The 25,002-nt window shown below is 46.2% G+C and overlaps 1 protein-coding gene across 1 annotated transcript; it reads left to right on the top strand.

Moving 5' to 3' along the window:
• The first annotated feature begins 3,612 nt into the window (after positions 1-3,612).
• On the top strand, positions 3,613-19,751 carry USP44 (ubiquitin specific peptidase 44). The gene is made up of 6 exons (XM_010158401.1): positions 3,613-3,718; positions 4,410-5,924; positions 17,382-17,580; positions 18,049-18,157; positions 18,975-19,180; positions 19,537-19,751. Exons 2-6 carry the CDS (start codon positions 4,491-4,493, stop codon positions 19,749-19,751), a joined length of 2,163 nt encoding a protein of 720 aa, XP_010156703.1. The 5' UTR covers positions 3,613-3,718; positions 4,410-4,490.
• Positions 19,752-25,002: the final 5,251 nt, after the last annotated feature.

Below are 25,002 nucleotides of genomic sequence, written 5' to 3'. Positions count from 1 at the left end.
CGGGAGACCCTGAGCGTCACGCCGTGCCGGTGCGGGGTGGCAGTGCCCGCTTCCAGCCCGCACGCCGTGCCTACTGCCTTGGCTGGCCGAGAAAAAGCGGTTAAATGAGGGTCTGTTGCTCCGGTGGGGGCGGGGGGCGGTCCTTGTCAAAGGCTGTACTGTTAAAAATCGGAAATCATTTACAAAATTTCCCTTTGAAGTGCTGCTTTGATTTTTTTTTTTTAAAGCCTTACTGTTCCGCCTGCAGGACTGTAGCACAGCTTGAAGATCTGCCCATCAGTGTTTTGTTGCGTTGTTTTCTTACATTTAAAAAAAAAAAAAAGGTTTGAGGAAGCAGTAAGGCGGTACATCTGTCTTCTGGTTAGCAGGCTCGTTATCTCAGACGTTCAGTTGTTCAGGTACCCGTGGTTCGTGGCTTTTCGGGTGCTAAACAGGTACTCTGAACCTGGCGAAAAGCAGTTGGTAAACTGTCGTCTGATTTAAAGCCAGAATATTAATGCACACCCGGGCGCACGCACACGTGTGTGTATTAGTAAATCTATGTACTGCATTTCTCGTTTAACGCTTGAGATAGAATATTTATTTCTTCATTTACGTGCCAAGCAGTTAACTCCGAAAGTAGTGGCTAAGGGAAAAACATTTCCTTTTGTTTATATTCAGAGTTACAGTTTTTAAATTGATCAGCTGCGAAGCTGAATCTTAATTGCTTGTTTACGTGAAACACGAATGGAAGGAAAACACATTTTCTTGACTGCTAAGTTGCTTTTTGACGTCGAGTACTTTTCAGCTCACGAGTTATCCCAAAACGTGCATTTTCCCAGCCATTCTTTAGTGAAACTAAAGAAATGAGCAGGTCGATAAGGTTGAAATATAGTTAAATGAAGAAAAAAAAAACCCAACCCCATTCCATATATCTTTAGTTCATCCTCGTGAAACCGGCACAAGAAAAGACTTTGCGTATATCTGTTTTCCCAGACAACTTAATGCTTTCAGCAGTGCTATTCTGTATGTTGGTATTTTGCTTACTGCTTCAGCTCAGGTCTGCCCCAAGAACACAGGGGGGCTTGATCTCTGAAGTGCTGGTCAAGTAATTCACAGTTTCTTTGTGTGTGTGCACAGAACTGAGCCTCGGGAGAGAAGAATGCAGAACCGAGCGCTGAATAACTTTCTGTAGGGAATTTTAAGGTCGGAGCGTTTGCTTGTCCTATTTTATTCCAGCTGCAGCTTTCTAGTAGGCGTGGGAATGAGTAGGCAGGATTTTTTTGGGGTTTCTTTCACCGTTTTCTGTCACTTGGCTCCTGGTTTTTCCCCGAGCTATTGTGTCTTGCCAAGTCTTGGCTCTAAGGTAAAGTTTTTAAGTTTTGTGTCTTGGCGCAGGCTCGGTACTTCAGTGCTCCACGTCATTCACGCTGTCAGTGTGCTGCTGCCTGACGCTCCGCTGAAGTTGGCTCTCCCTTTTGTACTTTTAGCATTTTCACCCTCTTCTCAGATACTTCTTTCTTTTCGACCCAACTCTGCATTTTTATTTCTTCACATTTTCTTCAAAGAAAGACTTCTCCCATGTCGCGATTGTTTCCTCCCCCTCCCCCCTCCCAACCCATCTCCTTTCTCCACACATCGACGTAGGTGGGAAAACGTCCTGCTGGCTGGGCTGCTGGCGGGGGAGCTGGGCTCTTAGGTTTTTCTCTTCAAGGCGCTGGTCTTGCGCTTTCGTAGAATCGAGTTGCTTTTGCATGAAGAGCTTGATTGTGCAACCCAGGTTTACGCAGTGGTCGCCCTGAAATCGTCAGACTGCTTTTGTCCTCAGCCCAGCATCTTCTTACGCTGAGGCACGTAAGTAGTTTCACTCTTGATAATGTTTTTAAAATGGAGGAAAATGGATTTTCTGACCATATAACATTAAAGAAGAAGGAAAAATAAGGCAGTGTTTACACAGCGACTTTAACAAAACCAGAAAGGGTCGACCTCTCCGACTCTGACTGACAGCATTGCTGTATGTGACAGCCCTGTGGGAAGGCAGGGTTTAGTGTTCTTTTCTGGCCTGCTGGAAAGGACCGTTACTAATATGTTACGCAGGAGAATCTATTTCTGTTAGCCCAAAACCACAAAGATGAGTCTTGTCTCTTAAAGTCCTGTCTACGATACTTAATTCTTGCAGCGCGCCTTACATGGGTGTTGATTTAATACTCAAGGAAGAATTAACATTCATCGTCCAACTCTGAAATTTATGTGCACTTTATCAGTGTTAGAAGAGCTCTGCTTTGTTGGGGAGAACAGGATGTCAGACTAGGACAAGACATGGGATAGCACTAGTGGTCTTACTATATTTATGAAGACAATATAAGAAGCAAACTTGGTATGCACGACTATTTGTAAAAGAATCTCATTAGCAGCCTGTGAATAGACTGCCTTTTTAGAAGGAGTGAATGTTGTGGATGCTCGCAAGCTGAAAAAAGCTCAGCAAGCCATTATTTTTGTGATCTGTTGACCATAGCACACAAGGGATCCTGACCTCCCGTGATACACTATGACTGGTACTTAATCTGGGAATTACCAAATGGGTACCCCGAGGTCATGGCACCTGAAGGTCTTCAATACAGTTAGTATGAACTGGAGACAACTCGTAAATAAATGGAATGAGAATTATTAATGTGGGTGTGTAAAGCTGTGTACACTTTACCAGTTCACTACAGCTGGCTCAACCTTTTTCGTATCAGAGAGTAGGACCTACATAACACATGCAGTGCTGGATGCTGGCGATGTGCTTGGAGAGTTGTTACAGCTCTTATGCTGCTGTCTGTGTTGTGACCTTTTAAAAGGCACGAGATGTGGGCCACTTAACCAATTGAAGCTATTTTACTTGTTAAATCTCTTACGTACAGTTTGTGTCTAAGTACCAGATGAAAAATAAAGCTGCTTTCCTATGCAGCTGCAACTTCTAACCTGTTTCCTTTCCTTAGCAGTGTCACGTCATTGTGTATTAGAGTTCCCTCAAACTAATGCTTATTCTAACCTAGACGTCTGTTCTAAATTGAATAATTGAGTAACCTATTCTTGTGTGTTTCAGGACTGTAAAAATGGAGAAATACTAGCATAGGCAAGGATAATAGTCAGAATACAGTATTTTGGGTTTCCCCATGCGAGTACTATGCATAATGATACTGGTGCTGGCTGCTATTTAGTCCTTCTAGTCCGCGACATCGTGAGCACCAACAACCTCGATCAAATATAATTACTTCCTCACTCTGTCTCTAGATTGTATCTCTCAACTAGAGACAGTTGAAAAAAAGATGGTACAAACATAAAGAATCACCGTCTCTTTATTTTTTGTTAGTCAGGGCCTGCCTGTTTGCTTTAGGTAAATGCATCTTGTAGGAGAAAGCAAATACAGCAGCTTTGAATAAATTAATGCTACCCATAAACTTATTAAAGGATGTAAGCCGGCACTAGCCAGTGTTTTAAGTGATATTTTTGAAGACATGAATTAGAAAGATCTGTTCAAAATGGAGGTTTTTGTAAAGTTTGCAGCAACTGTGATGGGTGTTTAATGGTATTTCCATCTTATGAAGAAACGAAGCTCTGCTTTTCCTACTCACTCTTTTTCCTTTGGAAGTGTTAGGATGGCAGGTTAAAACGTACTTACTGAAGATACATTGTTGTGGAAAGCACTGGTGTAATGGCCTTGCCTGAGCACAAAGGTGCAGTGATTTAATTTAAGGTGTGGTTTAATTAAGGGCTTGAGTTGTATAAAGCCCCATCTGTCTGAACTGTTGGCAGTGTGTAAACATAATAAATTTAAGTGAACTTTGCACTTCTGTACCTGTATGCTTAGGGACAGAATTAATAGGAACATTTCAGAATCATAGAATCACAGAATGGTTTGGGTTGGGAGGGAACTTCAAAGACTTTCTAGTCCAAGCCCCCTGCAGTGAGCAGGGACCTCTCCCACCAGATCAGGTTGCTCAGAGCCCTGGCCAACCTGACCTTGAATACTGCCAGGGATGGGGCATCCACAGCTTTTCTGGGCAACCTGTGCCGTTTTAAGTTGTGTTTGTACCTAAACTCTGCAACAGTGTCTTGTGACTAAATCAGTGCTCCTTTAAAAACCCCCAGCCCTAATTTAAAGTATTAGCTAGTGCTTCAGTTCCGAGCCAAGAGGTAGTAGGAATGTGAACAGTGGTGTTCAGGCCGCTTAGTCTGGACATCAAACTGCTGCTGCTGACGCTGATAGTGGCTGCACGTAACTGACTGCCTCTGTATGTTTGGTGGGATGTAGCTGGATGGAGAGCATGATCTTACTCTCAAGTAGGAGTTTGGTATACTGACACCTGTAAAAGTGATGCAGCTGGGATTTATGAACTGTAACTCACAACCTTTTATTGGGGTTTTAATTTTTTTTTTTTTTTAAGTCGCAGATTGAAATATCATGGACAGAAAATAGTTTGGATGATGTGTTTTGCCAGCGTATCTCTGCAATTTCAGTTTTAACAATGGATAAGTGTAAGCACGTAGGACGTCTGCGGCTGGCCCAAGATCACTCCATTCTCAATCCTCAGAAATGGCATTGCGTGGACTGCAATACTACGGAGTCTGTGTGGGCATGCCTCAGCTGCTCGCACGTGGCCTGCGGAAGATACATTGAAGAACATGCACTAAAGCACTTTCAGGAGAGCAGTCACCCAGTGGCGTTGGAAGTAAACGAGCTGTATGTTTTCTGTTATCTCTGCGATGATTATGTTCTTAATGATAACGCAACTGGTGATTTAAAACTGCTGCGAAGTACATTAAGTGCAATCAAGAGTCAAAACTATGAGTGCACTACTCGAAGCGGGAGGACTTTGCGTTCTATGGGCACAAGTGATGATTCTTACCTTTCACATGGTGGTGCCCAGGCTTTGCTTCGGAAGGAAGATCGCATGTTCACGGCTCTCTGGCACCGACGGCGTGCGTTCCTGGGAAAAATTTTCAGATCATGGCTGGAGTTGACACCTACTGGGAAAAAGATCTTGGAAGAAGAAAAACGTCGTGAAGAAGCAGAGGAAAGAAGGGACAAAGCGAGGAAGAGAAGACAAGAACGAAAGCGGGAGTTGAAAGCAGAGATGGAAAAGATGCCTCCAAGAAAGAGCAGTCGTTTACAAAATCAGATTAGAACGCCCTCAGCAGCAGCACCCTGCCTGCAAAAACCATCACCAAACGTGGAATCTGTGGCAGAGTCGAAAGAAACATATACCTCAGATGAAGTAAGACTGAAAAAGCTGAGTGACTCTCCAGTTAAACGAAGGCCCACGGTGACTCCTGGGGTGACAGGGCTGAGAAACCTGGGAAATACATGCTATATGAATTCTATCCTGCAGGTATTAAGTCACTTACTTATTTTTCGAGAATGCTTTTTAAAGCTTGATCTCAACCAAACTCAGGAACTGCTGGCAACAGCAACCAACGGTAAAACCAGATCTTCATCTAAACACCTGTCAATAGCTGCCTCGACGTTATGTGTGAATGAGAACCAAGAGAAAATAAAGGGATCATCCTCTGTGAGGCGGCCTAGTTTGTCCTCTGGATTAAGTGGAGGTGCATCAAAAAGTAGAAATATGGAACTTATTCAGCCCAGGGAGCCCAGTTCAAAGCATATTTCTCTCTGCCATGAGCTGCACACTCTGTTCCAAGTTATGTGGTCTGGCAAATGGGCGCTAGTGTCTCCTTTTGCTATGCTTCATTCTGTGTGGAGACTAATTCCGGCCTTTAGAGGATATGCCCAGCAAGATGCTCAGGAATTTCTCTGTGAACTTTTGGATAAAGTGCAGCAGGAACTGGCGGCTACGGGCACCAGATACCCAGCTCTCATCCCTGCTTCTCAAAGAAAACTTATAAAACAGGTTTTGAATGTGGTTAACAACGTTTTTCATGGACAGCTATTAAGTCAGGTATGTTTTATGGTTTGATTTTTGTTTGTTTGTGGGTTTTTTTCGTTAAGGTGTGTAATATTTTGTAGTTATGGATTTATACTGGTCAGTGATGGGGATGCTTTAATACATTCGTAACTACTTGGGAGGAATGGGGAGATGTTAAGCACCATCTAAGTTAAAACTGTAAATTCTTTATTCCTGCAAATATCTAGCTTATCACTAAGGAATAAAGAATTTACAGTTTTAACTATCTAGCTTATCACTACAGTGATAACTAGATAAAAGGTGTTAAGGAAGGTGTTAATGTCGTCTAAGTGGAAACTGATTAGGTAGTGGATGCCAAGAAGGGTATTATTTCAGTAGGTAACTTGAATTTGAGATTGACTGCTACAGAGTAATTGTGTGTCATGATGCTGTGTTAGGGAATACTAATACTTCTTTTCTGTTACAACACAAAGATACGGGAGGACTGTCAACACAGGAACCAAATTTGTGGGGTGGAGACAACGCTTGTTTTCCTTCTTTTCTGCCTGACTACTCTCTTCCCTCTTCTCAGCTTCCTGTTAAGTCCACTTACTGTTATGCATATCCCACGTCTGTGTGTGTACAAACTGGCTGAGAACAGACTGACCAAACAAATGCTGGTTTCTGTTGAATTATCCAGAAACTGACCCCACTGCAACAGGGACAGAGGTTGAGAAAGCCTTGGCCCCCTGGAATTGACGTTTAGTATGCATGCACACATGACTGAGGGAGTGCAGAAGCTTTGATTGGGTATGTTGTGTAAAGGAGAAGAGGCTTAACACAAATCAACAACAGTGTGGATGTTCCCATTATTCTGACTATTTGATGGATGGTTTGGTGTTTTAGGATGTGAAGCTTGAAATCCAAGTGGGTTTTGACTAAGGTAGGATTGTTTACTGCTAAACTTTGTAATAAGATAACAGGACTGTTTACAGCATAAGTTTAGGTCATCATCAGGTTTTGCCTAACCACTAGAAGCAGTTCTGTCTACTAATAAAAACGTATCATCCTCTGCCTTACATTTGGCCAAGCCTAAGAGCATTTCTGCTGACATACTTCCTTTCCTTGGGCAGGTTAACGTATCTTGTGCGCTGATCTGTGTCTAGTGTATGATGTCATTAAAGCTTTCTATCTGAAAATCACATTCCTTTCCAAAATAGTGACTTTGTTCGTGAAACAAAATAATTGCCTAAGTATACTGCCATGGTTTGTTTGCATTCCAAGCCTTCTTACAGTATTCATGTTTCTGAAGAATTTTCAAGGCTCTGAAGATACCAGCATTATGTCAGCAGTACCCCTTCTTTCACAGGTTTTTAGCTTTGTTATGTGAAGGGGCTTGTGACTAGAAACCCTCCCACCTTTCTGAAACCAGAGCAGGGAATAGTGAGAATTCCTCCTGATGGTCCCTTTGTCTTCTGACACTCCTTTGTTTCAGTTTGGTCCTCACTCACACTTTTTAAACAGGAATAAGTATTAAAAGCAAAAGGTAACCCCTGAAGCTTTACATTTTTTCCTTGATAAAATATGTTCAGGTCATCTTAGTGATTCAATCCCTGATGTTTGCATATGGAAGGATGAGCTTTAAAAACTCTTGGGTAATTACTTTCCTCTCAGTAAGATTCCTGCGCCGTGAATTGGCTGGGCGTTTGTCAGAACTGCTACAAACTGCTGTAATGAAGTTAACAGAAAAGGCAAGAAAACACCCATGCAGGGCTGAAGAAACATGTGAGAGACTTCTTGCTTTGTCATTCTGTCTTTGACAGTGTCAGTGGTTAAAGGCAAGGAGTGTATCGACCTACAAGCTGTAACAGTACCACGGTTTGTCTCTAGTGGATGGTTGGAGACATAGCCTGCTGCATTTATTAATAATAGGGTGGGATTTTAGTCTAGGGTGTTTAATAAGCTACATCTTAATTGAGTGAATAAAGGGAATTGAGAAGCTTGTTTCTGTGTGCAGTTGCCTTCTGGTTTAGGGTGACTAAAAAAGTTGTTATACGTACTATCCCTTTGTAGTGAAAAGGTCACTTAAAGGTGGTTGATTCTCTGAGATACTCGAGTGCAGAGAAGTCAATCTTCTTGACCTTCAAACCTCAGGAATACTATGAACTACTCTGGAGCACACAGAGAGGATCAGTGGCAGTGCAGATAAGCTGTATGTTTACTAAGGTTTCACATTACTTTCACATGTGCAATAAAACATTTTCCCTCTTCTTCTAGCCCTTCTATTTGAACCTGAAGGGAAGTCGTAACCCTGAGTTTGCCAAAGTCTGTTGCTAGTGAAAGGGCTGCCTGGTTCAGCACTAACTGAATTTAGGATACAAGATTAAGAAAGGAGAAAACTGAGCGTGTGAGAATCTTATGCAGATTGCTTTTTGATAACTAGGAAAAGCTTTAGGCGATGTCGAAACAAGTGCACATTTTATATGAGTTGGGTTTGGTTTGTTATATTCTCAGCTGATTTAAAGTAAGTCTTCCTCATCTACCCCTTGAAATATTTTACTATTTTATGGACTACTAGACTAGGTAGTGAGTAACTCGGGAATAGTATGAAGATTGCCTCTTGACTTTTATTACTTATTTATTCCAATATCCTTGTTAGGATTGCAGGTTTTTACTCTGCAGTACAGACTGTGAAGCTTCCATATCCAGTACATCTAAGGGAAGTAAAAATGGTTATTTAGCTACAAAACCCTTCCCATCTATTCTTTCCTCTTTCACATGCTAGTCTTCCTTCCCCCAGTAACTGCCTGGAGAAAGTTGTGCTGTAGCACTTACTGGGTAAAGGGGTCTGTATCTTGTGAACTGTGCTTTCAGAGCAGATCTGCTGGAGCAGTGGCTTGTCCCCCTCCACCCCATTGGGACGGTAAGCAGATGGCAGTATGTCTATTAAAATCCCAGTAACTTCAATCCCTCAGTGCTTCTTGTGGAAGGTACCCACTGTCTCCTGTCCTTGGTCTGTCAGCGGGAAGGGAGAAGATACTACACTATGAAATGATGTGCCAGTGGTAAACTGACCCGTAGTGTTCCACAGCTCTTTGTGGTACACTTCAAGAGCTGAAGTAGGTTAGCGATCGTCTCTCTCGAGTTTTTTGCCTTGTGTTTTTTGAATGGTCCCAGCCAAATAGCACAGTATGCAACAATTTTTAAAGTATATTTATTTCAAATTTTGCCTCTATTAACCAAGGAAATGGGCAGGTATATTTTTAAAAATCCAGAAATTGAAGTAGCAGACTTTAGCTTCCAAAGTAAATATATATTTTTCAGCACTGCTTTGGGAAAATTGCCCCCCGCATATCCACAGAAATCATGCTAGCAGAAGCTCTGCTGTGTATAGTTACACCAGTATTTTTTTTTTTTGTCAGGATAATGCATACTGGGGAGAGGGAGGCAGGAAAACCAGTATCAAGTGTTTGTGAAAGGTGATGTAGACAATCTGGCTGACCTAGGAAGCCAGCCTAGCAGATCTAGGAAATTTGCAGATGTTTATACTAGCAAAATCTTACGTGTGGACACAGCTTTTACCTCTTCAACCTCAGCTTTTTGACTAAATTGCCTTACCCTTAGGATAACGTGGAGTACACAGCTGTTGGGTCATTCTAGATTGTATCTTTGAAGATTTTAATAATCACAAAAAGTCTGAGTCGAGACTATCAAGACATCAAAAATGGTGATAGAATAGAAATGTATCACTGGTACGGCTGATTTGAGAGACACTGGAGTATAGCACATGCATGTCTCAAATGGATTGCCCAATATAACCGTCTCCCAGTTCAACCCATACAGTAAGGAACTTTCTGGAACTAAGAAGTGGTAGCTACTAAGGAAAACTGATACTGGATGTTTTGTGTATCTTGTGCTTTTTGGCCACTGCATTGGTAAAACTTCTGCCACTCTGTTGGTAAAACCTTAAAACCTTCCCAAAGTTCAAAATAAGGCTCTTTTGAAAATTACCAGGAAAGAAATTCTCTGTAAGCCAGACAGGATGATTCTAACTGGTTTTACTTACTCTGAGTGATTACTTTGGCATTATTTAAGAGTTCTGTATCTCTTTAGTATTCTTGATATTGTGTGTGAATAGATGTAAAGGTATATTTGAGCCTAATAATAACAAAATAACTTGTCAAAGTCGTCATTAAAGATCAAATATTAGAAAACTTTATTTTTGTTACCAAATATTTTATCTTTCCTCAGTTGCTTGGCTTGTATTCTTTATTCTTCTGATAACTTCCTGAAAGTTAAGTTCATGGCACATGCACGTGCTCACACAGAACTGTTGAGGTTGGAAGGGACTTCTGGGAGGCATCTAGCCCAGCTCTGATGAAAACAGGGTGGGCTGGAACAGCTTGGTGAGGGCTGTGTGCAGCTGGGTTTTAAACAGCACCAAGGGTGGAGACCCCACAGCCTCTCTGGGCAGCCTGTGCCAGTGCTAGACCAGCCTCACAGCAACAGTTTCTTCTTCCATCTAAATGGAACTTCGTGTGTGTTTCCTCTTCTCCTGTCTCTGCTGGGCACTGCTGAGAAGAGCCTGGCTCAATCTTCTTTACTCCCCCCATCAGGTATTTCCACACATGGATAGGATCCCCCACTAAGCTCTGCTTCTCCAGGGTGAACCCTCACATCTCTCTCAGCCTCTCCTGGTATATCAGATGCCCCAAGCCCTTTCATCTTCTTCCTGCCCCGTTGGTGGACTCAGTCCAGCACGTCCGTGTCTCTTTTTTCTGGGGAGCTCAGCACCGGACCCAGCCCTCTGTCTGTGTCTCGCCAGGGCTGAGGAGGGGAAGGGTCACCCCCTGATGATGCTCTGCCTGGGGCAGCCTTGGAGGCTGTTGTCCTGCTTTGCCATAAGGGCATGTTGCTGGCTCGTGGTCACCTTGTCCCTCGGGTCCTTCTCTGGGAGCTGCTTCCCAGGCTGTGCTGGTGCCTGGGGCTGTTCCTGCCCAGGCGCAGGACGTGGCCTTTCCCTTGTTGAACTGCGTGAGGTTCCTGTTGGCCCTTTTCTCCAGCCTGTCTGGGTCCCTCTGGAAGGCAGCACGACCCTCCAGTGTATTGGACACTGCTCCCAGGTTTGTATCCTCTGCAGACCTGCCGAGGGTTTAACAGATTGGCCCCAGTACCAACCCCTGGGCACACACACCACTAGTGCCTGTGCTGGGTCTGCATTCCATGCCGCTGACCACAGTGCACTGAGCCTGGCAGTTCATTCACTTTTCAGGCCACCTCGCTCTCCCCGTGTCTAGCCTGCACTTTACCATTTTTCCGTGGGCACGGCATGGGGTGCAGTGTTGAAAGAAAGCCTCACCGAAGTAACGATAAACAACTGCTCATCCACTGGTTGTCTGCACCAGTTATCTCACTTCAGTAAAAAGACTACCAGGTTGGTCACGTGTAATTTTTCCCATCATAAATCCACAGTGCTTGCTCCCAATCATCATCTTACCCTTATTGTCTCCGGAAATGGTTTCCGGGATTATTGGCTCCATCAGCCTTCCCACAGATCAAGGTGTTGCTGACTGGCCTGTAGTTCCCCAGATCCTCCTTTTTGAAGAGAGGATGACGCTGGTTTCTTCCTCTGCTTGGGGACCTCCCCTGGTGGCCAGGACCTTTCAGAGATGGAGGATGGCCTTGGAATGCCATCAGCCAGCTCCTTCTGTCCTTTCACTTTAATCAGGGGTGGTTTCTAGGTGTAGGCAAGTGGGAGGGGTGTTTTCTGTCCCTAAATAAGGACAAGTGAGGGAGGAGAAGAATCCAGGTTTGTGCTGATTTGTGAGAGCTGTGGACTCAGTGTTTTACTGAACTGGTGCGTGCTGGAAGGCAGTAAATTGTCGGTGATGAGTTCTTTCAAGAGTGCTGTTGATTACATTCAAATTTAATGTAAATGATCAAAGATACGTACTTTTAACATCTTTTCGGAGTGGTGAGGGACCCTTTAGAAACTGTTTGTTCAGGGTGAGTTTTGACAGTCGTTTGTGAGGATTCCACTGCTTTTGAACCTGGTGCCTTATGTGGAGCTCTCTGCCTAGATCTCTGTGACAGCAACGCCAGACAGCAGTGAACGTGAGGAGCGGTGGCCATGCCCGTGTACTGACGAGTTTCCTCCACGGCGAGCTTGTGCTCAGCTGCCGTTTCTTAGGATAATCGCGTCTTGGGCTGGGAGGTTTTTTCTCACTAATTCACCATTTATTACAGCAGTGACTAGCAAGAACTAGCTTTCAGCTTCCCTAGGCAGCCTTAAAATCAGACACAAACCGACAAAGCGAGAGACCGTGTGATTACTTCCTGATCACGCTTAAGATGGAATCTGAGCAGAGTGCCTGCCCCTGCCCCGCTCCACACGGCAGAACAGTGCATTGCTGGAAGGAGTGAGTCTGCCGAGACCTAGAGAGCGAAGCAGGTTCTAGCCAGTGTAGTATGTAAACGACGTCAGAAGTTTTAAAAGGCAGTGGCTCTGCTTCTAAGTCTTGCTCCATCTTACTTGCCCAGCTGGTGTATTTCAGGACAGATTGTCGGAGCGAAGCGGAAATCCGCACTCTTTGGGTTGTGTAAATCCCTTCAGTGTTTGGTGGGATGCTGTGAGTTGAAGTTCGGGGGATAATGCTGAGGGCGTCTGTCACGCGGTGCTGGACATTCCGTCTCATGCTGAATATGGGTTAAAATTGAAAGTGGGGAGGTTTGGATTAGGTATCAGGAAGAAATTCTTCCTGGAGAGGGTGGTGAGGCACTGGCACAGGTTGCCCAGAGAAGCTGTGGATGCCCCATCCCTGGAAGTGTTCAAGGCCAGGCTGGATGAGGCTTTGAGCAACCTGGTCTAGTGGAAGGTGTCCCTGCCCACGGCAGGGGGGTTGGAACTGGATGGGCTTTAAGGTCCCTTCCAACCCAAACTATTCTGTGATTCTATGATTCTATGAATAGGCTATTAAAAACGGTGAGAAGATGGGAGGTTTTCAGGTAGGAGTTCTGCACTTACGCAGAGATCATTTTGATGATAGTGTGTGCTCATCACCACAAAGTTTAGTTGTTTTTATGACTGAATACAGTATGGACTGTCATGTGGAATTCCATATTGTAGCAGCATCCTAGAACTCTCCTACTTTAATTACTTTGTTGTGGGGAAAAAAGCAGTCACTACTCTTTCCGTATATGTCTCATACCGTGAAAACTTAATTAGTGATGAAAGCACAAAACTGGGACTGGCCATCTTAACTGTGCTTAGAAACCAAAGAAAAGAATCGGAGCAGAGATGGGCAACAGTTGTCTGTCTTCCTTGGAAGTGCAGGGAACACGGGCAAAGCGGTTGATGGTGGAATTGGCGCTTCTGCAGCAGCGCGTTAACTATTTTCTTCGGCTGCGTTTAGGCTGAGTGCCATGTTGGGCAGTGGCTGTCCCTCACAATAGTGTGGGCACCATGATGCTCGTCTGAGTGGCCTCCCTGCTTAGCTCAAATCAAGCAGTTTGATCCAGCCCTTTTCAGTCTGGCCTTCGGCCCATGATTGAATACTGAGCTTTAACCAAACAGTTGGATATAGGGCCCATGTTTCGGGGCAGGAGAGGGTAGGGTGCTCAGCGCACAACACACGGTAGAGCTTTCAGACGAGCTAAGAACAGTCATTTACTTGCTCTAATGTAAACTTCTCCTGCAGCTTTGTTATAAATGACAGCATTAAGGCTTCTTAAAACAGCAATTATGGAATGTAATGAGGAGGTAAAATTAAACTCTGACTTCATAAGATTCTCCTAAAAAGATACGTGTCACTAGCCAGATGCTAGAGCAGACTCCCTTCCCTATTGTCGTGCACACTCACAGCTTAAGAAGTTACAGTGGACAAGTACATAAAGTTTTTGCCAGCCCTTTGACTTCATGTTTGGTATTTTTTGTGGTGGGTGGGTGTTTAGTGTTGTGTTTGTTGTGTGGATTTTTTTTTTTTAAAAAAAACCCTCTTGTTCAAGCAACTTTTGAGCAGTTCATGCAATTTCAGTGCTTTTCATGAAAAAAGAGAATCTGGGTTGTGGTGTGTGAAGGGCAGAGGAGTGTGAGATAAAGGAGTCCGGATTAGGGCAGAAAGGAGAGCGATGGGCATGTTGGGAAGGCCGTGCTGATGGACAGGCCAGTGCGGATGGATTCCTCAGGAGGGGAGGGATCCTTGTGTCAAGTAAGCCAGTTTGTAAAATTGGGCCTGGCTACAATAAACACTTCCAGCCTTTGTTCCAGCCCTGAATTTCCTCTCGTTTACCATCGAGTGAGGGGCATACAGGAGTGGCGAGCGCAGTGCGGCTGATAGGGCTGGGTGTACGCCTGTCCCAATAGGTCAGGTTGCCTGGCTGTCGGCAAGTACGCGGATCCCAGATAGCTTGTTCGGAATGTAACTGCTGCAGCCGCAGGGTGAGGAGTAGCGTCTGGCATTCGAGGAGATCGGTGCCCCTCTCCATCAGTCCAGGAATTTGTCAACACAAATCCGCTTTGCTCACAGGTGTCTGACATCAAATGATGCGATAGCGCTGCTTCTTATCTTTCTTGCTTTTCTGAGAGGCAAAAATTGGAAGGTGGATGGATTATTTTTTTTATTCTTTGGGATCGTACCTACAAACTGGAAATGGGATCGTGAAATAACCCAGATCGTTAACATTATACACGAAATTCAAAACCTCAGAACTTGTTAAATCACCTGCACCGAGTTCATGTGCGTACTTCACTCTGAGCCTGTTAACGTTCCGCGTGCATGCGTGTGCAACAAATTCTTAAGTAACTCGTCACTTAAATAAACTTTTGGCCCAACAAACTCACCCGTTTGTACAGCAGAAATCTATTAGTCATTCTGTGTTTATGCTGGAGTTAGCTTGAACTCTGGCCAAACGTAGCATTCTGTCTCCAAGTCTAGATTCCAGCTCTGAATTACTAATAGTTTGTGGCTTTGAAATGCTGCCAGATGTTGGCACTTACAAAAGAATCTCCCGTCAGTGTAAACTGAAACAGAAGATTCTCCTCTTTTCTGCCGTGTAGGTTCAAAGTTTTGTTTTCTAAGAACGAGGCAGCGGGTTTGCTGCTTCTTAGCAGCTCTCAGCTCGCTGAACTCTGCTGCTGAACACGTGTGCGGGTGCACAAACGACATGCTCATGGGGTAACTAATGCACAGGTTGTGTATAAAGCCACTGTAGCTAACGAACGCATTAAATAATTACTCGCGAAAACACCTAGGAGGAAGGGACCGTAAGGTGACAGATCTGTCTGCGCGTAAACCATCGCGAAGTAACAGACCAAGCAGGGTGAATAATTACCTAACGGCAAACCTTCAGGGGCAAACAAAGGAGCTCTTGACCACTTGACCAAAACGGAGGGCGGTTTAGGCTTGGGTGGGCTCACTAACCAAACCAGCGCTGTAACCTAACTGGGGTAGAGCAGCGCCAAAGGCCTGCCTGTGGAATAACAACATATGGATCCCCCGTGGATTTTCATTCCTTTATTACTACGTCTTTGTCTTACTTGTTCCAAAGAACTGGTGGTGTTCTCCCCAATAGGAAGCACGCTCATAGAAATGTAATTTGGCAATTATTTGTGCAAACTTAGGGAGATATTTGAGACTCCGCTTACTGTAAAACGTGAGTGGTGGCATCTCGGCAGCCCGGGCTGTTACTCTGAGCTGATAACAGCACCGTGACAGCTGGGTCTGTATGAAAGTGCTGAGTTCCTTTAATGCTTTCGGTGGGAAAGTCGAGTTGTTGAGGTGGGAACGTGTTGGATGCTTATGGAAGTTCTGGCCAAGTTACCTATCTGAGCCCAACTGAAATTCCACTTGTTCCAGAATGTGTCTTTTCTAGAGCAGTGAGGTTAGAGCTGCTGGCGTTGGCAGCCAGCTGCAGCTTATAGGCCAGCAAACACACGCACTCTGTAGAAGACCCAGGTAACCACACTTCAGGATTGTGTTGTGCTGTGTTGCACTGAGCACACCCAGGTGAGCGTGCCTTTAGTCACTCACACGCTTCACGCTTACGGGTATTTCCTTATAGCGCGTATGAACTATGCTTGTTAGAGGCTACATGGGGGTTTGCTGCTGCAGAGATTCTGCTGCCAATAGAAGTTTCTCATCCACCTGGATCGTGGAAGGGTGGAGGTCCTTTGGAGGAAGACTCCAAGGATGTGACACTCTCCTGTAAGCAGCTTCACGTGCCTTTTAGAATCACAGAATGGTTTGGGTTGGAAGGGACCTTAAAGACCATCCAGTTCCAACCCCCCTGCCATGGGCAGGGACACTCTCCACTAGACCAGGTTGCTCAAAGCCTCATCCAGCCTGGCCTTGAACACTTCCAGGGATGGGGCATCCACAGCTTCTCTGGGCAACCTGTTCCAGTGCCTCACCACCCTCTCCGTGAACAATTTCTTCCTGATATCCAATCTAAATCTCCCTGCTTTCAATTTAAACCCATTACCCCTTGTCCTGTCACTACAGGCCCTTGTAAAAAGTCCCCCCCAGCTTCCTTGTAGCCCCTTCAGGTACTGGAAGGTCCAATAAGGTCTCCACGGAGCCTTCTCTTCTCCAGGCTGAACAAGCCCAACTCTCAGCCTGTCCCCATAGCAGCGGTGCTCCAGCCCTCTGAGCATCTTCGTGGCCTCCTCTGGCCTCGCCCCAACCAGTCTGTATCCTTCTGATGTTGAAGGTTCCACAGCTGGACACAGTACTCCAGGTGGAGTTGAAGACTCCTTCCACTGCAGATCAACAGCTAATGCGTTGCCATTCTGGTATGGAAGAGCTACTGCTTTTAGCATGCTCTCCTGAATACTGAATGTTGCCCTAAATTAATTGTCCCCTGCTGAATTATCCATGTTTTCCAAGTTGAGTCTCTTCGCTTCTTGACGTTTTATTTATGTTGTCTTACCGCTTGTCCTTTCCCTAGTGTGACGATGGATCCACTTACTGAAAGAAGGAATAAATTATTTTTACCTGTTACTTTTTCTTTGAAGAAATGTGTTTCCTAATCCAGGCTTTTCTGAAAGACTTACAAAGTAAGAAGGCTACGACTTTAAAATCCCCAGCTGTTTTCTGCGTGCGAGAGGTTTTTTGGTGGGGGTTTTTTTTGTGATTTTTTAAAAAATATTAACCTGAATTGTAGTTTCTGTCTTTCATGTAAATTTTCCTTTGGGAGAGTTTCTCTTTTGGCAAAGGACTCCTGAGCCTCCGCCAGCTGCTTTCTCTCGGACAGTCCCAGGCAGGCTGTTTTGACACTGCTTTTGTTTCTCAGTAAAACATAAAAATCCGTACCTGTTCATGGTAAGAGATTTGGACGTGGTGCTTCAGGGAAAAGAAATCGGGTGTATCACTTCTTTTGTTAAATGATTGTGTCTTGTCTTCAGCTGCATGTTATCTCCAGGGAAAAAAAAGTCTTTTTAGAGGTATGTTACGGTACACTTTTAGCAATGTACGTTTTGGAGAGTAAGCAACTGCTGAAATAATCATCTTACAGGTTACATGTCTTGCCTGTGACAATAAATCAAATACCATAGAACCTTTCTGGGACCTATCCCTGGAGTTTCCGGAGAGGTATCACTGCAACGGCAAGGAGATGTCGTCTCCGTATCCATGTCTGCTGACTGAAATGCTGGCCAAGTTTACAGAAACAGAAGCTTTGGAAGGAAAGATATATGCGTGTGACCAGTGCAACAGTGAGTAAAGGCAGTATGTACTCATGCATACGTTCTCTGTGTAAAACATAAAGTGAACCGACTGCGGAAGCGCGGCGAGTCTCAGAAGGATGCTGCAGCCCAAGTCCTGCTGTGGTCGTCGCTTGGTGGCTTTTCATTACCACCTAGAGGATGGGGCGGCTCGGAGGGTGTTGTAAAGTGTGACGCTGCTTTTGTCTAAAGTCTGATCACATGCTAACGGGGATTCTGATACTCCCAGCTGAAGAACCCATCAGCTTTTTAAATTAAGGTGACTAGCCTGTGTGACCACACGTATTTTATACCTGCATCATAAAATACTCCTTGCAAACTGGCTCTCGGAGCGTGCCCTTTTTAAGGAGGCACAGACCGTAGCTATTCAGGTCCACAGACATGGGGTGGATAAATCTTAGGCTGAAATACAAGGCTGGTTTTGAGATTTGTATTGTGTAACTGTGTGTTTGGCTTCAGCAAAACGAAGGAAGTTTTCTTCTAAACCAGTTATACTCACAGAAGCTCAGAAGCAGCTTATGGTGTGTCGACTACCTCAGGTTCTCAGATTACACCTTAAACGGTTCAGGTAAGTGCTACCACCACAGTGTGGCAGACTGACCGCTTCAGCCCTGCTCTTCCGGTGTTTGGGATCGATGTTTTTCAGCATCAGTTTCACTTCTCTTTACTAGTGTGATGAGAAACAGTTATTAGAAACTCCTTGTTTCATTAAAACGCCTGTAAGATACGCTATAAGTGGAGAGTTGACTTCCTGGATTCCAACTACTTTAATACCTACTACTAATTTAATACCTGCTCCAATTCCTACTACTTTAATACTAAGATTATTTCATCCTTCTTTTTAGTCAAACCCTACTAACCTTGCTGTGGTAAAAACTAACCTTGTGTTACCTTCAGGTGGAGTAAATGCTCATACTCACGTACAAACCCAGATTGCATCCGGTGGAAGTGTCGCGTAACCTTCGTGTAACCAAACACCTCAGTGTGGCAGCCTGAGAGTAAGGAAGGGGAGACGGTGTCTCTGAACTCTTAGTCCAGGCGTCAGTACAGTCTGGCCTGAACACAAACGAAACTGAAAATGAGCTAGAGTAGATGAGAAGGAGCAATGAGATGTAATCCGTGGGAAGTCCTTGCACTTACCGTTACACACATCTTAGGGTGGATGTTTCGGAAGATGAGAACGGTAGGTACCAGAGACACATTCTGAAAGGCCTTGAAATAAAGGAGAAGTGAAAGAGGAGGCCTAGGGAAACAAGGGTGCAAACTAGCGTTTATTTTGTGCACGAAGACGATAGCGAAGGTAACACTTGTTGTGTTAAGGCATAATCCAGAACGCTTTTTTCCTCGAAAAAAGAGGCAAATTTTCATTTGCCGTACCTGTCCAGGTGGTCAGGACGCAATCACCGTGAGAAGATTGGCGTCCATGTCAATTTTGACCAGATGCTGAACATGGAGCCTTATTGCTGCAGAGAATCCCTCAAGTCCCTCCTGCCCGACTGCTTTATCTACGACTTATCTGCTGTGGTAATGCACCACGGGAAAGGATTTGGCTCGGGGCACTACACTGCCTACTGCTACAATTCGGAAGGAGGTAGGAACCAGCTGTGAAATCTGTGGGAGTGTGGGAGAAAGGGGTGTTGACAGCTGGCAGCTTACTGCCTTTCCTCAAGCACAAAAGGAGTTGCTGACCCGCCTGGCCCGAGGACTGCCGTTCTGTAGACGGCAGCAGTTCGGGAGGCTTGTTCCCCGTGTTCTGGCTGTAAGCCCTCAGGCAGCTGGGGAAGCTAAGCTGGCCTTCTGAAACGTAAAGGCCAGTACGCTGGATCAGCTGAAAAGGTGTGTCATTTCTATGCAGCTTGTTAAACGGGACTCCCTAATTATTAACGACCATTCATTTAGTTCAGATCAGCGTCCTGATGAGTGGCTCTGGTGTGTTTTTCACTGCAGGATTCTGGGTACACTGCAATGATTCGAAACTCAACATGTGCACTATGGAAGAAGTATGCAAGGCTCAGGCTTACATTCTGTTCTACAGCCAGCGACTCACTCAGGCAAACAGCCGTGGCGCACGGCCGTGTCCCAGCACAGCTGAAAGCCAGCCGCACGCGGAATTAGCTGCCTGCTCCGCGGACAACAGCAGCAGCCAGTCCAAAGCCAGTTAACTGCCTGTATAGTACAAGTTTGAATCGTCACAACTGTATCTTTTGAAATGAAATGCAAGTACAGTATTGTACTTTTTTACTTGGGATCCGTGTACAATGTTTATATACTTTTGTATTAGTGAAGCTACTCTTTACGATTTTAGCAAAAGTTTTTATTGACAGTAACTTTCTAAATACCTAGAATTCAATACAGCTTTTTTTTTTTTTTTTTAAGAAAAAGATTGCTATTTGCATTTAACTCTTACCTCAGGCTGTTTTTATAAAGCTGGTTTTGTATTTTGATAATATTTTCTTGAATGGGTTTAAAAAAATGACTTGGAATGGGCAACTGATGTGTCTCTGGGTAACTTGCTGTATAGGCCTGTGTACATTTTATAGTAGAGTTCTGATGATCCCGTGATCCCTACCCTCGGCAGGAATTGCTACTCGGTCTTGGACCGTTCACGTTCACCAGCCGGGAACGTTGCACGTGCCAAACAGTACCTGAACTTTCTGTAGGGAACTTCTTCATATGCTTCCTGACTGAAGTTATTTTGCAAGCTGCAAGGGAACTACACTAAGGATACGTTGGTAGAACGTCATAAATCTGAAACTGAGGGAAGAGAGCATGTGCTCACACACTTAGGTGAAAGTAAGAGACTCCTGGGCTCCTATCTTTCCCAAGACTCCCCTGGTTTAGCCTTAGCAAGCCTGACAACTCAAGTGCCAAATTCAGAGCGCTAACTCTGACAACAGGGGCCTTTCAGAAGCTTTCTCAACTGACAACCCTGCACTTGCCCGCCCCGCCGGCACTGCCGCAGGAACGTTGGCACCCACGTTCTTGTGGCGCACAAGCTCGCTCCAGGTTGTGGCAAGCGTCGTCTGTCAGTCTCTGACGACACAAACCACTGAAAAGAAGCCGTAAGACTCGTATGAGAGCTTTTCATTCCGGCGGGTTTCATGAACTACAACTGCTGTACCTTCTCTGCGGTCCTACCACTAGCATTAATGGAACTGTGCGTTGAGGAGACCCTAACGAGCAGGAACGATCAGTCTTTCTCCACGTACAGGAGTTAATGCCAAGTAAATTTTAATTGTGAAGTTATTCTGCATAAGTCCTATGCAAATCGTTACCTCATCTTCTGCAAAGTTTATACCTCAATAAAATGCCTTGATGTGGACAGAGCACCGTGCGCGTACCTATGTTAGTTCCTACAGCACCATTAGTCTTGTTGTTAAACGCTGTCTGACCTGAGTTAAGGCATTAACCGCCAGCCTGCTCCCACCCTCTGGCACCGATTTAACAGCTGGGGTTTTCCATGACTCTCCCTACCATTTCTGTCCGTGTTTCTGGAAGATGCCACATCCCAGCAAGCATGCGGCCTCTGGTCCCACGCGTTCTTCGCGTGTCCTCATTAAATGTGCCAGAGCAGTGTGGTCTTTGCTGTCCTGCTGTGCTGCCCTTCCTGGCGAGGAAAGGACTAGCTCAGACACCTGTTTCTGGGGGCAGGCAGTGTAGGAGTGTCTCAGCCAGACACCGAGACCCCAGCATTAATGGAAGGGGCTGTCTTGGGGCTTGCAGGGAGCGAGGTGGGGTGACAGGACGTTTTCAGCCTCAGTCATCAGCATGAAGCAGATACTCAAGTCCCTTAGAAAGACTCTTGGCCGGGCATCTCTTCTAGAAGGATCACCTTGGCTGTGCTTGCGGCTGGCTTAGCCAAAGCAAATTCTTCCCATTGGCGCTCCCTGAGGCAGAGCAAGAGGGGGGAAGGAGGAAGGACCCACAGCCACACTCTGAACCCAAGCAGGGGGAAGAACAGAGGTGGCCGATGGCTGCAGCCCAGCGTAAGGACCAGCCAATTCAGGTGTGCTCACCACCACCTGCTTTGGCTCCGAACGCTTGCTGGCCTACAAGGATCTAGCGCTGCACCCTCCACCTAGGTAAGGCTTAAGCACAGCATGAGTCTGTGTGCATGTCCTCTGCCTTGCTGCACGCCAGTCAGTATTTAACATAGGCCTGAGGAGCCCAGGCAGCGCTCTGATCAAAGGCCACCCACCCCTTCTAGTTCTTGGGTGGGGATCCCACAACTCGCCCAGTTAAGGCTGAGGGTCCAGCGCCTATCGGCAACAGGGGTATGTCGGTCTGTTGTAACAAGGAAGCCCACCTGACGGTTCCAGAGCTGCTGCTCTGGCAGCCAAGCTCCTTACACAGGTTGAGAGCGAAGGCTCTGCTCTGCTGCCGAGCTGTCTCCAGCCCAGATACCTGCTACCTCCTTACCCAGAGCTCCGGGAGCTGCCCCTGCCGAGTTTCCTTTCATTGCACAAGCAATCGGTGCTTGCAGGAGCTTGGTAAAGCTGCTTCCCAGGCTGTGCTGCTGCCTGGGGCTGCTCCTGCCCAGGCACAGGACATGGCCTTTCCAGCTGCAGAAGTGCACGAGGATCCTGTCGGCCCATTTCCCCAACCCATCCCAACCCCTCAGGGTGGCAGTGTCCCCAGCCCGTTCCCCGCTGTCCGTCCTCTGCACACTTGCCGAGAGTACACTGACACACCGTGCAGGGCAAACTGGCCCATTCTTCATCTGAAACACAGTTCCATTTTCCAGTCCCAGGCGGTAAGGGATATATGCATCCAGAAGGATTGTCTCTTCTCTTACTTAGTGGTACAACGAGGCTTCTGTACCCCTCTCTCTCTCCAATTTAAAGGATTCAGAGATTTGGCCTGAGAAAAAAAAGTAACATGGCAAAAAACCACCAGGCAAAAGGCTTATTCCTCATTTAGGAGTGCTGATGAGCCTACATAGGCTGGGTGGGCGCTGTTCTTAGAAAGCACCGTGGGCTCACCAAGGGGAGGTCAGCAGCAGTGTAAAAGCAAAGCTAAAAGCAGTGACTTTTAACATCAGGTGTGAGGTGGGTGGCTGTCACGGCAAAACAAGGATCAGTTTCTGCTACAAAAATCTTGGAGGAGTCACAGCACCGTCGCCTCACTGCTTTACTTTAAAATCAATCAAACATTCCAAGTTACAGACCCAGCGCTGCCTCTTGATTCCGTGCAGAATAAAACCGTCTACAGATAAGAGCCATGCAGAAGTAACATGCAGCTTCAGAGCAGGCGGTGCGTTTCCTGAGTGAGAGGGTCTCCATCTTCCAGCTCGCCTGCACAGAATCACGGTGGTGTGGATGGACTTCAGAGTATACACTGCCCGCCTGTTCGCGGCCGGCCGAGCGATGCTCCGCGGGATGCCGAGTACCAAGTCGGAGGTGCGCAATCCTGGGAAAGGATTAACTGTAGAAAGCCTAACTCTCTTCTTCCCTCCTGTAAGGAAAACATTTGAAATCAGGAGGATTTGGCAGAGTTCCTCCACCACCTGTAAAAATTAAGCGAACAAATTCCAGTTGTGTTGACACCTCACTAAGTTTCCACGATCCCATCTTAACTCCGTTCTGGTGCTTCCGTGCAATTGGGATATTATTTTGACCTACTGAAGGGAACACAGCAAAGTGGAAAGATCCAACAGTTCTCTCGCTACGACAGCCACTCAGCCTCACTTCCCAGATGCCCTGTTTCGGCCTCCTCTTTGTGACAGTGACACTCGCCCTCACAATGCTGCACCCTCTGAAGTGGGGAGCACATACCCGGGGACACACCCCACAGCGCCTGAGCGCCGAGTTTTAGTAAGATGTGCGGCTAAAAACGGAAAAGCACCTTCTTGCCAGGTGGTATTTGTAGGCCAAAACGCAAAGCACGGAACTCCAAGGAAATGGACCATCAACATGCAAGCGGAAAAGTAGTTTTAAGGAGACCTGTGACTGGATACTACTACCTCTTGGAGGTGAGGAAAAGCAGTAGAATCTGGCCTTTAGCTGGAAAGCCCCTGTATTTTTAACGCAATCTTTTATTTTCTACAAAGCACCTGAACCGCAGCAGCTCTGAGAAGCAGCCGACCAAACCCACCACTCCCTGCATGATTCCCACTTCATGGCCGGCTGCGGTTGGAGCCCCCAGCCCCGTTTGCCCCACCCCATGCGACGAAAAGGCATTCGACAGGCCCCCCCGCACCCAGTGCCGGGCAGGCTGCCCAGGGAGAGCCCCAGCCACAGGCAGGCACGAGAGGCTTTCGCCCAGAACCTAACGCGGCGGGGCGCTGGGGCCGGGACAAGGCCAAGCTCGCCTGGCTGGCCGCAAGCAGCCGTTCAGCGTTTCAGCGACCCGGGGAAGGCTCCTCCCAGCCAGCACACGCACTGCGCTAGTACCACGCGAAACCCACAGCAAAGTAACTCGGCTGCTTTAGTCGGAAAACTGCTACAAGGCGCCGTGAAATTAACAGAAGACGTAATGAGGTTGAAGACTTACTTGAGCAGGTGATCAAAAAGTCAAGGGAGGAACTCCCAAAAGCCCACATCTAAGAGGAGAAGCATGTTGAGTCTGCAGTTAGCCTCCTGTTTCGGAAAATCTCAGGCCATGCCATTGTGAGAAGGACAGATCATCCGAGGCCAAGCTGTACTTTCCCCAATATCGGGTACATCTCACAAGGTCTGTGTGAGGGAAGAACCCCGCAGAGTAGGTTCTGAACCCTGGCACCTCTGAAAAACACACTCTCTACAAAAGCTATTCCCATTTCTGGTGCTGCACACGCTCGAGAAACGAGATGACGCCCACCTTCTGGGTATCCGAGGAGGACAGACTTCGGTACACAGTGCAAAGTGGCTGTGCTGCTCTGGATCTTCCTACTGTGTTCTGGGAACAGGCAGGGCAAAGGGAGGAAAGCAAACCACTGATCTGTAATACTGTGTTCTTTAGGTAGCCACCTGTGATGATAACAAAGCCTTATGCTGTAGGAACAGCACCAAGTGCCACTGAGCTAACAGACTAAATTTCCAGAGAGGAAAGTCTGCAGTTAGCAGGTGAGAGGCCGAGAACAGAAGCTGCTTGGTCTTAAGTGTTTCTAGCAGAGTTTGTAGCAAGCAGGCTTGTTACAGAAACAGGTAGGTGAGCGAAAAGCCATCCATTCCACGGGGACCTGCTCGTATCCACTCAAAGTCCAGCAGCAGTATGGTCCTGTGAGCAGAAATAAGAACAGGAGCAGCAGCTGACGAACACAGCAGCCCCGTCCACCAGATTCCTTCCAGTGCCAGTTTTCCCTCTGCCATACACACCTGCCGACGTGTGCTTTGTGAGCGAGACACATGCCCACACAGCTGCACACATCACTTAAAATCCACTGCCAGGATGCCAAGGCTCCTGAACAGCACCAACAGCAATACAGATCGATCG

The sequence above is a fragment of the Eurypyga helias genome, unplaced genomic scaffold (genome assembly GCF_000690775.1).
Source record: "Eurypyga helias isolate BGI_N326 unplaced genomic scaffold, ASM69077v1 scaffold18399, whole genome shotgun sequence".
Taxonomy (NCBI): Eukaryota; Metazoa; Chordata; class Aves; order Eurypygiformes; family Eurypygidae; genus Eurypyga; species Eurypyga helias.
This window is presented reverse-complemented; position numbering and strand designations above follow the sequence as displayed.